Source organism: Hyla sarda, chromosome 11 (assembly GCF_029499605.1).
Source record: "Hyla sarda isolate aHylSar1 chromosome 11, aHylSar1.hap1, whole genome shotgun sequence".
NCBI classification, from domain to species: Eukaryota; Metazoa; Chordata; class Amphibia; order Anura; family Hylidae; genus Hyla; species Hyla sarda.
The window spans coordinates 91,682,097-91,694,542 of record NC_079199.1 but is presented as its reverse complement, the minus strand read 5'-3'; the positions used below and the strand labels follow the sequence as shown (position 1 = coordinate 91,694,542).

Sequence of the window (12,446 nt, the reverse complement as noted above, 5' to 3'; positions counted from 1 at the left end):
ATTACATAAAAAGTGAGGAATTGATCATAAATTACAAAAATTGATATAATTTCTCATCAATAGTGTCCAGGACTTTAATCAGTATTTAAAGAGATTGGGACATATTTACCATTAGTGGATTTTGTTTGTGGTGATCTTAGTTGGTCGAGAATCAAAAATAGCTGAGACGGATGTCTTACAAAATTTGCTTTGCTTCCACTGAAATTGATGGGAGTTGAGTGATGACATAGCCCCATAAGCAATGCTGTTTACATATCTCCTGGAACTAATATCTAGGGTAAGAATTATAATGTAATAGTAATGTAACTTGAGGAGCACAGCCAGTATTGTGCCCCGTAAAGGGGTACTCCGGTGCTTAGACATCTTATCCCCTATCCAAAGGATAGGGGATAAGATGCCTGATTGAGAGAGTCCCGCCGCTGGGGACCCCCGTGATCTTGAACGCGGCACCCCGTTTGTAATCAGTCCCCGGAGCGTGTTCGCTCCGGGTCTGATTACCGGCGACTACAGGGCGGGCGGCATGTAACGTCAGGTCCCCGTGTGATGTCACGCTCCGCCCCTCAATGCAAGTCTATGGGAGGGGGCGTGACAGCTATCACGCCCCCTCCTGTAGGCTTGCATTGAGGGGCGGAGCGTGACATCACACGGGGGCAGATGCGTGACGTCACACGCCGCCCGCCCTGTAGTCGCCGGTAATCAGACCCGGAGCGAACACGCTCCGGGGACTGATTACAAACGGGGTGCCGCGTGCAAGATCACGGGGATCCCCAGCGACGGGACTCCCGCGATCAGGCATCTTATCCTCTATCCTTTGGATAGGGGATAAGATGTCTAAGCACCGGAGTACCCCTTTAACTGATGGACCAGCAATTATACTGTACTCGTAGTTGGGGGCAATGCATACAGTATTGTATTCCAGTGTTTCCCAACCAGGGTGCCTCCAGGTGTTGCAAAACTACAACTGTTGTAGTTTTGCAACACCTGGAGGCACCCTGGTTGGGAAACGCTGTTGTATGCATTGCCGCTCACTGTTGTATGCATTGTTCTGTATGTATCACTGTTTATCACCCCACTATGATGTTGCGCTCCAAAGATACTGTCGGTGTGAGATACATCTGTACTTTCTTTTAATTTTCTTGAATAACATCAAAAACTCCAACTTGCATGGGTGCATACACCATGCAAGGCCTCTACTCCTTGTAGATAATTAAGCAGACTTCATTGTATCACTAATCATAGTCTAGGGAGACTTCAAAAAATACATATTTACACCCAAAAAGGGAAGATCAATGACCCATTCAATAATGATATTAAAATCACATCTTATTAGACATTATGTTAAAAACTTCATACATAAAATAAAGAAAACTGGCAAAATTAATGTGTAAACCAAGTTGTACCAATTAGTATTCTATGGTATATATGGTAATAAGATTACACACTGTGGGCTGAGACAATATTTAGACAATGTCCATTTTATCAGAAACCCAGCTGGGTAGTAACTCACGATCACGAAGCTCATTTCAGATGTATTCGAAAACTTTAAATTTTCATTACTTCATCTTAAACCTTCAAAGTGGAGAAAAGCTTGTAGACGAACAAGTCTGAGTTAAGATCTTCCATCTGCTCAACACCTTGGACGCAACGCATTTTGGGGGCGTGTCCCTTAGTCATGGGTCACCGAATACATCTGAAACGAGCTTCGTAATCGGGAGTTACTACCCGGCTGGGTTTCTGATAAAATGGACATTGTCTAAATATTGTCTCAGCCCACAGTGTGTAATCTGAAAGGGAGAGGTGGAGCTTCCTCGTTGGATTCTGCACTATATTGTGTGGACTTTGGCAGACTTTGTTCCTACGTGTCTTTTTTGTGCATATATGGTAATAATGTACTAGAGGTAGAGAAGCGGTATACATATATGTTACTAGATACCAAGGCAATAAGGTGCTACATTAAAGGGGTAGTCCAGTGGTGAAAAACTTATCCCCTATCCTAAGGATAGGGGATAAGTTTGAGATCGCGGGGGGTCCGACCGCTGGGGCCCCCTGCGATCTCTCTGTACGGGGCCCCGGCTCTCCGCCGAGATAGCGGGTGTCGACCCCTGCACGAGGCGGCGGCCGACACGCCCCCTCAATACATCTCTATGGCAGAGCCGGAGATTGCCGAAGGCAGCGCTTCGGCTCTGCCATAGAGTTGTATTGAGGGGGCGTGTCGGCCGCCGCCTCGTGCAGAGGTCAACACGCCCCCTTCCTGTGGGCTGTTGGGGCTCCGTACAGGAGATCGCAGGGGGCCCCAGCGGTCGGACCCCCCGCGATCTGCAACTTATCCCCTATCCTTAGGATAGGGGATAAGTTGCTCACCACTGAATCACCACTGGACTACTCCTTTAAAGGGGTACTCCGCCCCTAGACATCTTATCTCCTATCCAAAGGATAAGGGATAAGATGTCAGATCGCCGGGGTCCCGCTGCTGGGGACCCCGGGCATCGCTGCTGCAGCACCCTGCTATCATTACTGCGCAGAGCGAGATCGCTCTGCACGTAATGACGGGCAATACAGGGGCCGGAGCATCGTTACGTCACGGCTCAGCCCCTCGTGATGTCACAATCCGCCCCGTCAATACAAGTCTATGGGAAGGGGGCGTGGTGGTCATCACGCCCCCTGCCGTAGACTTGCATTAAGGGGACGGGCCATGATGTCATGAGGGGCGGAGCCATGATGTCATGCTGCTCCGGCCCCTGTATCTCCCGTCATTACGCACAGAGCGAACTCGCTCTGTGCAGTAATGATGGCGGGGTGCCGCAGCGGCGATCCCCGGGGTCCCCAGCAGAAAAGGAAAATTCCTTCCCAAATCCAAATATGACAATAAGAAAAAAATCAGTGGAAAAACATTCTGTCCCTATAAATCCAGTATTCATTGCTAGTAATATCATTATTACTGCCTAAAACTTTCACACAGTACTGTGTATTATATGCCCAATCCATTGCAGACATTCTATGGGAATTATGAGTCCACTACAAAACCTAGCTAAATGCTAATTGTGACTAATAGGTGCAGGATCGGGCTAACTGAGGACTTCCTGTAGGACAAGTGCTGGTCCTGTGTGATAATGTTTTTGGGAGCTTTACTTAATACTGTGGTGATGTGGACTCCTTATATATATATATACTGTTTTCAATTTTAATTCTTTTCTTTACCAGACAATGACAGGATTCGTCTTACAGGAGGAGTAAACAACTGCTCGGGCAGAGTAGAAGTGTTATTCCAAGGAGAATGGGGAACAGTGTGTGATGATGACTGGGATATCAGAGATGCAGAAGTCGTCTGTAGACAGATAGGATGTGGCTCAGCTATGAACGCCACCACAGAGGCCATGTTTGGAAAAGGAGATGGTCCCATATGGCTGAGTGAGGTGCAATGTAAAGGATATGAACGATCTCTACAGGATTGTTGGTCGAAACGTTGGAATAAAAGTGATTGTCTCCACAAGGAAGATGCCGGAGTCGTATGTCTTGGTATGGTCTCTACCTTAGTGTCTTATAAATGTATAAATGTGTCATTCAATTATCATAATCTCTTAGAATTAGTCCTCATAGTTAGTCATATCATTATACCTCTGAGGCCTATCCTAATGTCACGTAAAAAGGATCTGCATCCAATGTGATCTGGAGAGGAAATATATTTTTGCTTATCTTTATATTGTCATTCATAGGTCCTGAGGACAATTTTACTCCGACTACACTGACCACAACAACAGGTAAAATATTAGGATACAACAATAAGATACGATACTAAGTGACACAAAAACATTCTGGCCTTAAAATGACTGTTATAATATAGCAATGACTCATTATAATACAGTACATATGTATAAAGGTATGAGAAAGGGTAAAGTCCTCAAAGTGATGGATCTAAAATATTTACGGCAATGAAGAAAGGGGTTTAAGGGCCCCCCTGAAACACGCCTAACCTAAGGAATTTAAACTCTATACAGGCATCCTCTTGTATGATCATCTACTTGCCCCATTCTCCTGGACTTTTAACTTGCGTGCTCCCGGTACAAGGACACCACATCAAAATACAACAGGGGCAGAGGGCCAGCACAGCTGAGAGGATCACCGAGAGCTGCACTGCCTGAGCCACTTGTGTGGGTTGGAGACTCCGTCTCATGCTACCACCAGAGTGAAAGCACCGCCAGCATTCAAAAGTGACCAAAACATCAGCCAGGAAGCATAAAAACTGAGAAGTGGTCTATGGTCACCACCTGCAAAACCACTTCTTCATTGGGGGTGTCTTGCTAATTGCCTATAATTTCCACCTGTTGTTTGTTCCATTTGCACAACAGCATGTGAAATTGATTGTCAATCAGTGTTGCTTCCTGAGTGGACAGTGTGATTTCACAGAAGTGTCATTGACTTGGAGTTACACGTTGTTGTTTAAAGTGTACCCGTCAGATCCAACAACATTTTTTTTTTTAATATATCACTCAGTACCTAATCCTGACCATGTACATCTAATTTTTATGTGTCTAGCACCTTTTTTTTTTTTACACTTTTAATTTAGCTCAATAATCTGAATTCCTCTCAAAGGGAGGGGGCGTGGCCTCACTGTGCAGGTCTCCGCCCCGTCCCTCAGTATGCTGTCTGCTCACATCTCCCCTAGCATTAGCAAAACTACAACTCCCAGCTTGTCCTCACTGACAATAGTGGGACACAAGCTGACAGTGGGAGGAATTTTCCTCCAGCTGTGAGCAATAAGCTGACAGCTGTCAATCAAGGAAGTGTGTCCATGACATAGGTGATGATGCATGGACACAGCAGGACTATTATATGTCCAAGCAGGCGGGGGGGGGGGGGGCGTTGTTTGACTGGCTTTTTCAGTATGAAATACTGAAAATTTTCTAATGATAGGAGTTGCAAAACCTATTGGTTATACATGCTTTCCAACATATCAAAAGTTTTTGTATCTGACAGTGCCCATTTAAGTGTTCCCTTTATTTTTTTGAGCAGTGTAGATCGATAGATAGACAGATACATAGAAAGTTCATATAAATCCGCAGCACACAGGTCCAATATGGTGAAAAAGAAAAAACTTTATTCCATCATGTGAATGTCATACAGCGACGTTTCTGCTGGCTCTCCCAGCCTTTCTCAAGCTGGGAGAGCCAGCAGAAACGGCGCTGTATGACATTCACATGATGGAATAACGTTTTATCTTTTTCACCATATTGGACCTGTGTGCTGCGGATTTATATGAACTTTCTGTGAATTGGGACCCCTGACCAAGGTCTGGTTCTGCGTGCACCCACAGATATTGAGCTCAAGGGAGTGCTGTTTCTCTTTGGATTACTAGACAGATACATAGATAGATATGAGATAGATAGATATGAGATAGATAGATATGAGATAGATAGATATAAGATAGATAGATAGATATGAGATAGATATGAGATAGATAGATAGATATGAGATAGATAGATAGATAGATATGAGATAGATAGATAGATATAAGATAGATAGATATGAGATAGATATGAGATAGATAGATATGAGATAGATAGAAATAAGATAGATATATATGAGATAGGTAGATAGATAATAGATAGATATGAGACAGATAGATATGAGATAGATAAATATATAGATAGATATGAGATAGATAGATAATAGATAAGAGAAAGATAGATATGAGGTAGATAGATAGATAACAGGAATATCTTATTATTAAATTTATTCCTATTTTCTTACAGCCCAGCGTCCAGCGCTGCAATCCACGTCCAGAATCCCGAATGTGTTTCTTATAATCTTCATTTCTTCCCTCCTCCTTCTTGCTATTGCAGTCATTATAATAATTTACCTGATAAGACAATCCAAGTGGTATAAAAAAGGTAAGTATAGAAATAATAAGCATCCCTAAATCCAGAATTATCTATGACCGATACTGTAACAAATGGTTGACTAGTGCAGTCACTCTATCATTATATATTATATCATTATATATCATTATAGTATGTAGATCTCTTACCATACCGAACACTTTCTATAAATCCCCTCATCCAAGAGAAATGATGAGTTTATTGTATCTAGTTGTGGGATTGTTCCATTATGTGTCTGTATTGTGTTCTATGGAGTCTAATATCACAATATATTTTTTATACTAAACCAAGATCAATTTTCAGTCCTCAGAAACTTCATGTCAGTCTCTTCCCATGACCCGGTGTATGAAGATGTAAATTTCAGGTTTATGGAGAAATATGAGAGTTTTTCCCAGAAATCAGGTGAAAAACTTGTAACTGTTTAGAAGCATCTACAATAAGATACGTTATTCTTTATATGTCAAATCATTGTATTACAATAATACTTTTATGTCATGGTGGCATTAAAGGGGTTGTGCGCTGCCCTAATTTTCGGAGCTCCGCTCACAGCGTCCGGACGTTCATTACTCCGAATGCTGTGTGCGGGCTTCCGTGTTTGCAGCCGCCGGGCGTGATGTCACGCCGGCCCCTCGCGACGTCTCGCCCGGCCCCTCGCGATGTCTTGCCCGCCCCCTCAACGAAAGTCTATGGGAAGGGGGCGCGACCACTGTCACGCCCCCTTCCCATAGACTTTGGTAGAGGGGGCGGGCGTGAAGTCACGAGGGGGCGGGCGAGACGTCGCGAGGGGCCGGGCGAGACGTCACGAGGGGCCGGGAGTGACGTCACGCCCGGCGGCTGCGATCACGGAAGCCTGCACACAGCGTTCGGAGTAATGAACTTCCGGACGCTGTGAGCGGAGCTCCGAAAATTAGGGCAGCGCACAACCCCTTTAAGGATGTTTTGGTGCTGGTATTAGTAGCTGGCAGCCGCTGGCAGTGCCTGTGATCGGAGATAATTCTAAACCTTGTTAATGCGGTGGTTTGATCCTGCATTTTGGTCACTTTATGTATCTAATCAGTTCCCCTTCAATACTTCGGTTGTCATGGCAGATGGGGGTTTTGAGAGGGCTTATACCCTGTCATAAGAAGGGAATAGTAGGAGAATTAAAAAAAGATGAAAGTACACTGCAATACATTGGTATTGCAGTGTATTTTACAAGAAATCAGACAATTACATTTTTAAATTTCCCAGGGTAACAAAAAAATGTAATAAATAAACAAACATAAGTGGTGTTGTCAGTATATACTGTCAAATAAAAATTCACATCCTACCAACAAAAAACTAAAGCTCACTCACTTTCCAAAAAGAGCTCTCACACAACCCTGTAGACAGAAAAAAAAAATAGTAGAGTCTATAGAAAATGGCACTACAAAGCCTTATTTTTACCTAAAACATATTGAAAATTATAAAATTATCTCTGTAATTTAAGGGGGTACTCCACTGGAAAACATTTTCTTTTAAATCAACTGGTGCCAGAAAGTTAAATAGATTTGTAAATTAATTCTATTTAAAAATCTTAATCCTTCCAGTACTTATCAGCTTCTATATGCTCCACAGGAAGTTAATTTCTTTTTGAATTTCCTTTCTGTCTGACCACAGTGCCCTCTGCTGACTGTCCAGAGCAGGAGAGTTTTGCTATGGGGATTTTCTCCTATGCTGTACAGTTCCTAAAATGGAACAGAGGTGTCAGCAGAGAGTACTGTGGTCAGGCAGAAAGGAAATTCAAAAAGAAAATAACTTCCAGTATGTAGCAGCTGATAAGCACTGGAAGGATTAAGATTTTTAAATAGAAGTAATTTACAAATCTATTTAAATGGGCACTGTCAGATACAAAAACTTTTGATGTGTTGTGAAGCATGTATAGCCAATAGGTTTGCAATTACTTTATTTCATACTGAAAAAGCCAGTCAAACAACTTCCCCCCCCCTGCCTGCTTGGACACATACTAGTCCTGCTGTGTCCATGCATCATCACCTATGTCATGGACACACTTCCTTGATTGACAGCTGTCAGCTTATTGCTCACAGCTGGAGGAAAAATCCTAACACTGTCATCTTGTGTCCGGCTACTGTCAGTGAGGACAAGCTGGGAGTTGTAGTTTTGCTAATACTAGGGGAGATGTGAGCAGACAGCATACTGAGGGAGGGGGGCGGAGACCTGCACAGTGAGGCCACGCCCCCTCCCTTTGAGAGGAATTCAGAATAGGGAGCTAAATTAAAAGTGTAATAAAAAAATAAATAAAGGTGCTAGACACATAAAAATTAGATGTACATGGTCAGGATTAGGTACTGAGTGATAGACATGTGCAGAACCAAAAATACCGTTTTTTTACGTTTCGTTCGTTTTCGTTTTAAAAATTTTTTTGGTTCTGTGAATATTCGGAATGCTGTGCATTCGTCATATTCGGTTTTCGGATGCATCCGCGGAAATTTATTTCGTTTTCGGATGCACCCGTTAATAACATCGAATGCATTCGTTAATTCGGATCTTTCGTTATATCTGTAAAATTTGTTAAATTTAGCATTCGTTACTAAACGAAATGCACATTAGTTTCACTTGCTGATCCTCTTTTGTAATAAATAGCAGGTGTTACCTTAGGATTCTTGTTGTTTTCACCTTTTTTTGCAGTTTTCTCTGTGTAGGAAGGCAAGTTTTCCTCAGGTAAACCCAATGAAAATAATCTAATTCATTCCTTACATTCGGTTTACTCATAACGAATGCATTCGTTATTCGTTAACATGCATTATTCATTATGCGTTACTTAACTAATGCATTCGTTAACTGTATATTCGTATTCGTATTCTTTTTCGGAAATATTCGATTTTTTTTTTCGTGCATTCGAATTGTAATGAACACCCGAAAACAGAAAAATCTGTTACATTTAGTATTCATTCCGAAACGAATTGCACATGTCTACTGAGTGATATATATAAAAAAAAATACCGTATTTATCGGCGTATAACACGCACTTTTTAGGCTAAAATTTTTAGCCTAAAGTCTGTGTGCGTGTTATACGCCGATACACCCGCAGGAAAGGCAGGGGGAGAGAGGCCGTCGCTGCCCGCTTCTCTCCCCCTGCCTTTCCTGGGGTCTAGAGCGCTGCTGTCGGCCATTTTCACCCCCTGGTTATCGGCGCCGCTGCCCGTTCTGTCCCCCTGACTATCGGTGCCGACGCCGATAGCCAGGGAGAGAGAAGCGGCGCCGACAGCCAGGGGGAGAGAAGGGGCAGCGGCACCCATTGCCGGCGCTGCTGCCCCGTTGCCTCCCCCCATCCCCGGTGGCATAATTACCTGAGTCCGGTCCGCGCTGCTCCGCTGCTCCAGGCCTCCGTCGTGCGTCCCCGGCGTCATTGCTATGCGCTGAACAGCGCGGCGCTCTGACGTCATGCGCCGCGCCGTGCATAGCAATGACGCCGGGGACGCACGACGGAGGCCTGGAGCAGCGGAGCAGCGCGGACCGGACTCAGGTAATTATGCCACCGGGGATGGGGGGAGGCAACGGGGCAGCAGCGCCGGCAATGGGTGCCGCTGCCCCTTCTCTCCCCCTGGCTGTCGGCGCCGCTTCTCTCTCCCTGGCTATCGGCGCCGGCACCGATAGTCAGGGGGACAGAACGGGCAGCGGCGCCGATAACCAGGGGGTGAAAAGGGCCGACAGCAGCGCTCTAGACCCCAGGAAAGGCAGGGGGAGAGAAGCGGGCAGCGACGGCCTCTCTCCCCCTGCCTTTCCTGGGGGTATATCGGGGTATACACGCGCACACAAGCACCCTCATTTTTTCATGGATATTTGAGTAAAAAACTTTTTTTACCCAAATATCCGTGGTAAAATGAGGGTGCGTGTTATAGGCCGGTGCGTGGTATACCCCGATAAATACGGTACATATTTTTGGATCTGACGGGTACGTTTAAACTTTCTGGCACTAGTTGATTTAAAAATATATATACCTTTACCAGTGGAGTACCCTTTAACTGACATTTAGAATAAGCTAAACATGTAATTCCCTCCCCATCTTTTTTTATTTGGTCATGCATCACATTGATGAATTAAACAGTGCCATTTTACAACTGATCCAGCAAAAAACAAGTTACCACGAGGCTCTGTCAAAAGAAAAATATAATGGACTTTTAGGGTAAAATTTTATATTCCCTTCACCAGCAGAGAGACAAAATTGCATGATTTGTTTTTTTCAAAAGCCCAATTTTTGCACTAAAATGTTACATAAACATACACTCTACACAAAAATGTTTGCGCAAAAGCAGAGATTATGCAAATTTTGACACTGAGCACTGGCACAGGGAATGATAAATTCACCCCTTAGTGTAGGAAATGTTGCACAATAAATTTCAATAAATTGCTGTAGAAAACAGCTGTAAATATTTTAGAACACGCTTTTAATTTTTTTTTCTTTCAATTTGTAATGAAAAGGTTACATTTGAGAAAAAGCTGCCACAAAATTGGTAGCAGAGATTTATAATTACATACACCAAATAAGACATTTTCTTAAGAATGTTGATTGTAGTCTTATATATGATGCACTTGTACATTATTTCCTGTAGTTGATAACCTCAGTGATCTTGAAGAGAAATTGGAATACTACACGTCTGAAGAGAGAAGTGATGAGATTCTAGGTCAAGGTAATACCGTATTTTTCGCCCTATAGGACGCACCGGCATATAAGACGCACCCAAAATCTAGAAAAAAACAAGATTCTGAACCCAACAGTGATCTTCAACCTGCGGACCTCGTCATCACGTCGCTCGCCACGCTGCTCGGCACGCCGCTCCTATTGGATGACGGGACCACGTTCGCGACGACGTGATGACGTCGAAGGAGAGCGCCGGCAATGAAGGGGATCCCGGCACGGAGCAGACACCGAGGAGGCAGTTAAAGTCCCTCCTGATGTCCTGTAAGCTGTTCGGGACGCCGCGATTTCACCGCGGCGGTCCCGAACAGCCAGACTGAGCAGCCGGGTTAGTGTCACTTTCCCTTCAGACGCGGCGGTCAGTTTTGATCGCCACATCTGAAGGGTTAATACAGGGCATCACCGCGATCGGTGATGTCCTGTATTAGCCGCGGGTCTCGGCCGTTGATGGCCGCATGGACCGCCGCGATGGGTGTGTGCATTTGCCGTATAAGACGCACCAACTTTTTCCCACCAGTTTTGGGGAAGAAAAAGTGCGTCTTATACGGCGAAAAATACGGTAGGTCTCAGTTGTGGAGTCTAATTTTAAAAATTTTCATGACAGTCTTTCATTTTTATTTTGTAAATAATTTTTTAGGTTAAAAATGTTTATAATTGTTTACCATAAAACCTTTTGTATTAAGTGTTTCCTATTATTTCCATACTGCTAAAGGGTATTTCTTGCTAACAAAACTAGTGACAGCCCTAAATAGGCACTGGGAAGGGGAGAGGATACAAATCTCTGCTCCTAGTCATGCACTATCGATGACCAAGTAAATAGATATCTAATGTCCCAGCTGCCGGCTGCTAAAGGGTTGGACAGGTGAGATCTTCCCCGAGGTCCCTATATTGAGAGCCTCCCTGGCCCTGCCTCTCACCAATGAATGACAGCTCTACCATCCAGTCAGAAAACTTCTTGTGACTCATAATGAGAGGCAGGGCCAGGGAGGTTCTCATTGTTGGGAGCTTGGGGAGAAGATCTCACCTGTCCAACTCTTCAACAGCCAACGACCGGGAGAATCTGTTATCTATATTTGCTGTTGAGCCCTGCCAATACCACTAGATAACTGTTAGGGTATAAAAGCCAATTGTACCTCTTCTGCAGCTGATGGCGGTTGCCAAACTTTTTATATCGCCTTTTGATTTCTCAGCCAAGTGTCAAGGAGGTGGAGCCCGGCAGGCCTCCTTGCTTAACCTCACCTCCAATACCTTCTTGATTGTCAGTTGATCCCTGTTTGGCAAGGAGGGACTGGGAGGTGTGGATGAGTGAGAAGGTGTGCCAGGCTGTAACACACTGCAAAGTTCATCCATAGGTAGGGAAAAAACACAACGTAAAAGCCAATTTTTCTTACATTACATTAATAAAATCTGACTTCCTGACTTAAATTTGGCAATCAGAACAAATCCCTGGATTAATGGCCCTTCTTTAAATCAAGTTACACAATATTTTTACATTTCAAAGAATTATCCAGGTCTCTGTCAAACTCTTTTATTGAGTTCACCATAACTACTTCGTCTAGCAGAGATTTTCATGGTCTTACTGCTCTAACAGTAAAGAACCCCGGCTACAGAATGAGGATGAGGATGCCTCAAGACTTTAAATACAGTCTTTTGTATAATTGGGAGAGATCTCTGTCTTTAAGATTAATATATTTATAGTTATTAGGTCACCCCTTAGCTGTCTTTTATCTAAACTATCATTATTATCTATTCAATCACTTTAAAGGGGTACTCCAGCTCTAAGACATCATATCCCCTATCCAAAGGGGGGGTCCCGCCACAGGGGACCCCCGTGATCTTCCACGCCACACCTCGTTAGAATTAGCCCCAGGAGCGTGCTCGCTCCGAGTCTG

At 44.0% G+C, this 12,446-nt stretch overlaps 1 protein-coding gene across 1 annotated transcript in view; it reads left to right on the top strand.

Annotated features, from left to right (window-relative positions):
• Positions 1–12,446, top strand: part of LOC130294941 (antigen WC1.1-like) — a 79,076-nt gene that overhangs the window by 58,373 nt on the left and 8,257 nt on the right. The window contains exons 9-13 of the mRNA XM_056545097.1: positions 3,202–3,516; positions 3,714–3,758; positions 5,751–5,888; positions 6,180–6,278; positions 10,469–10,546. Coding sequence (XP_056401072.1) covers positions 3,202–3,516; positions 3,714–3,758; positions 5,751–5,888; positions 6,180–6,278; positions 10,469–10,546 — 675 coding nt within the window. The remainder of the gene's footprint in view (positions 1–3,201; positions 3,517–3,713; positions 3,759–5,750; positions 5,889–6,179; positions 6,279–10,468; positions 10,547–12,446) is intronic.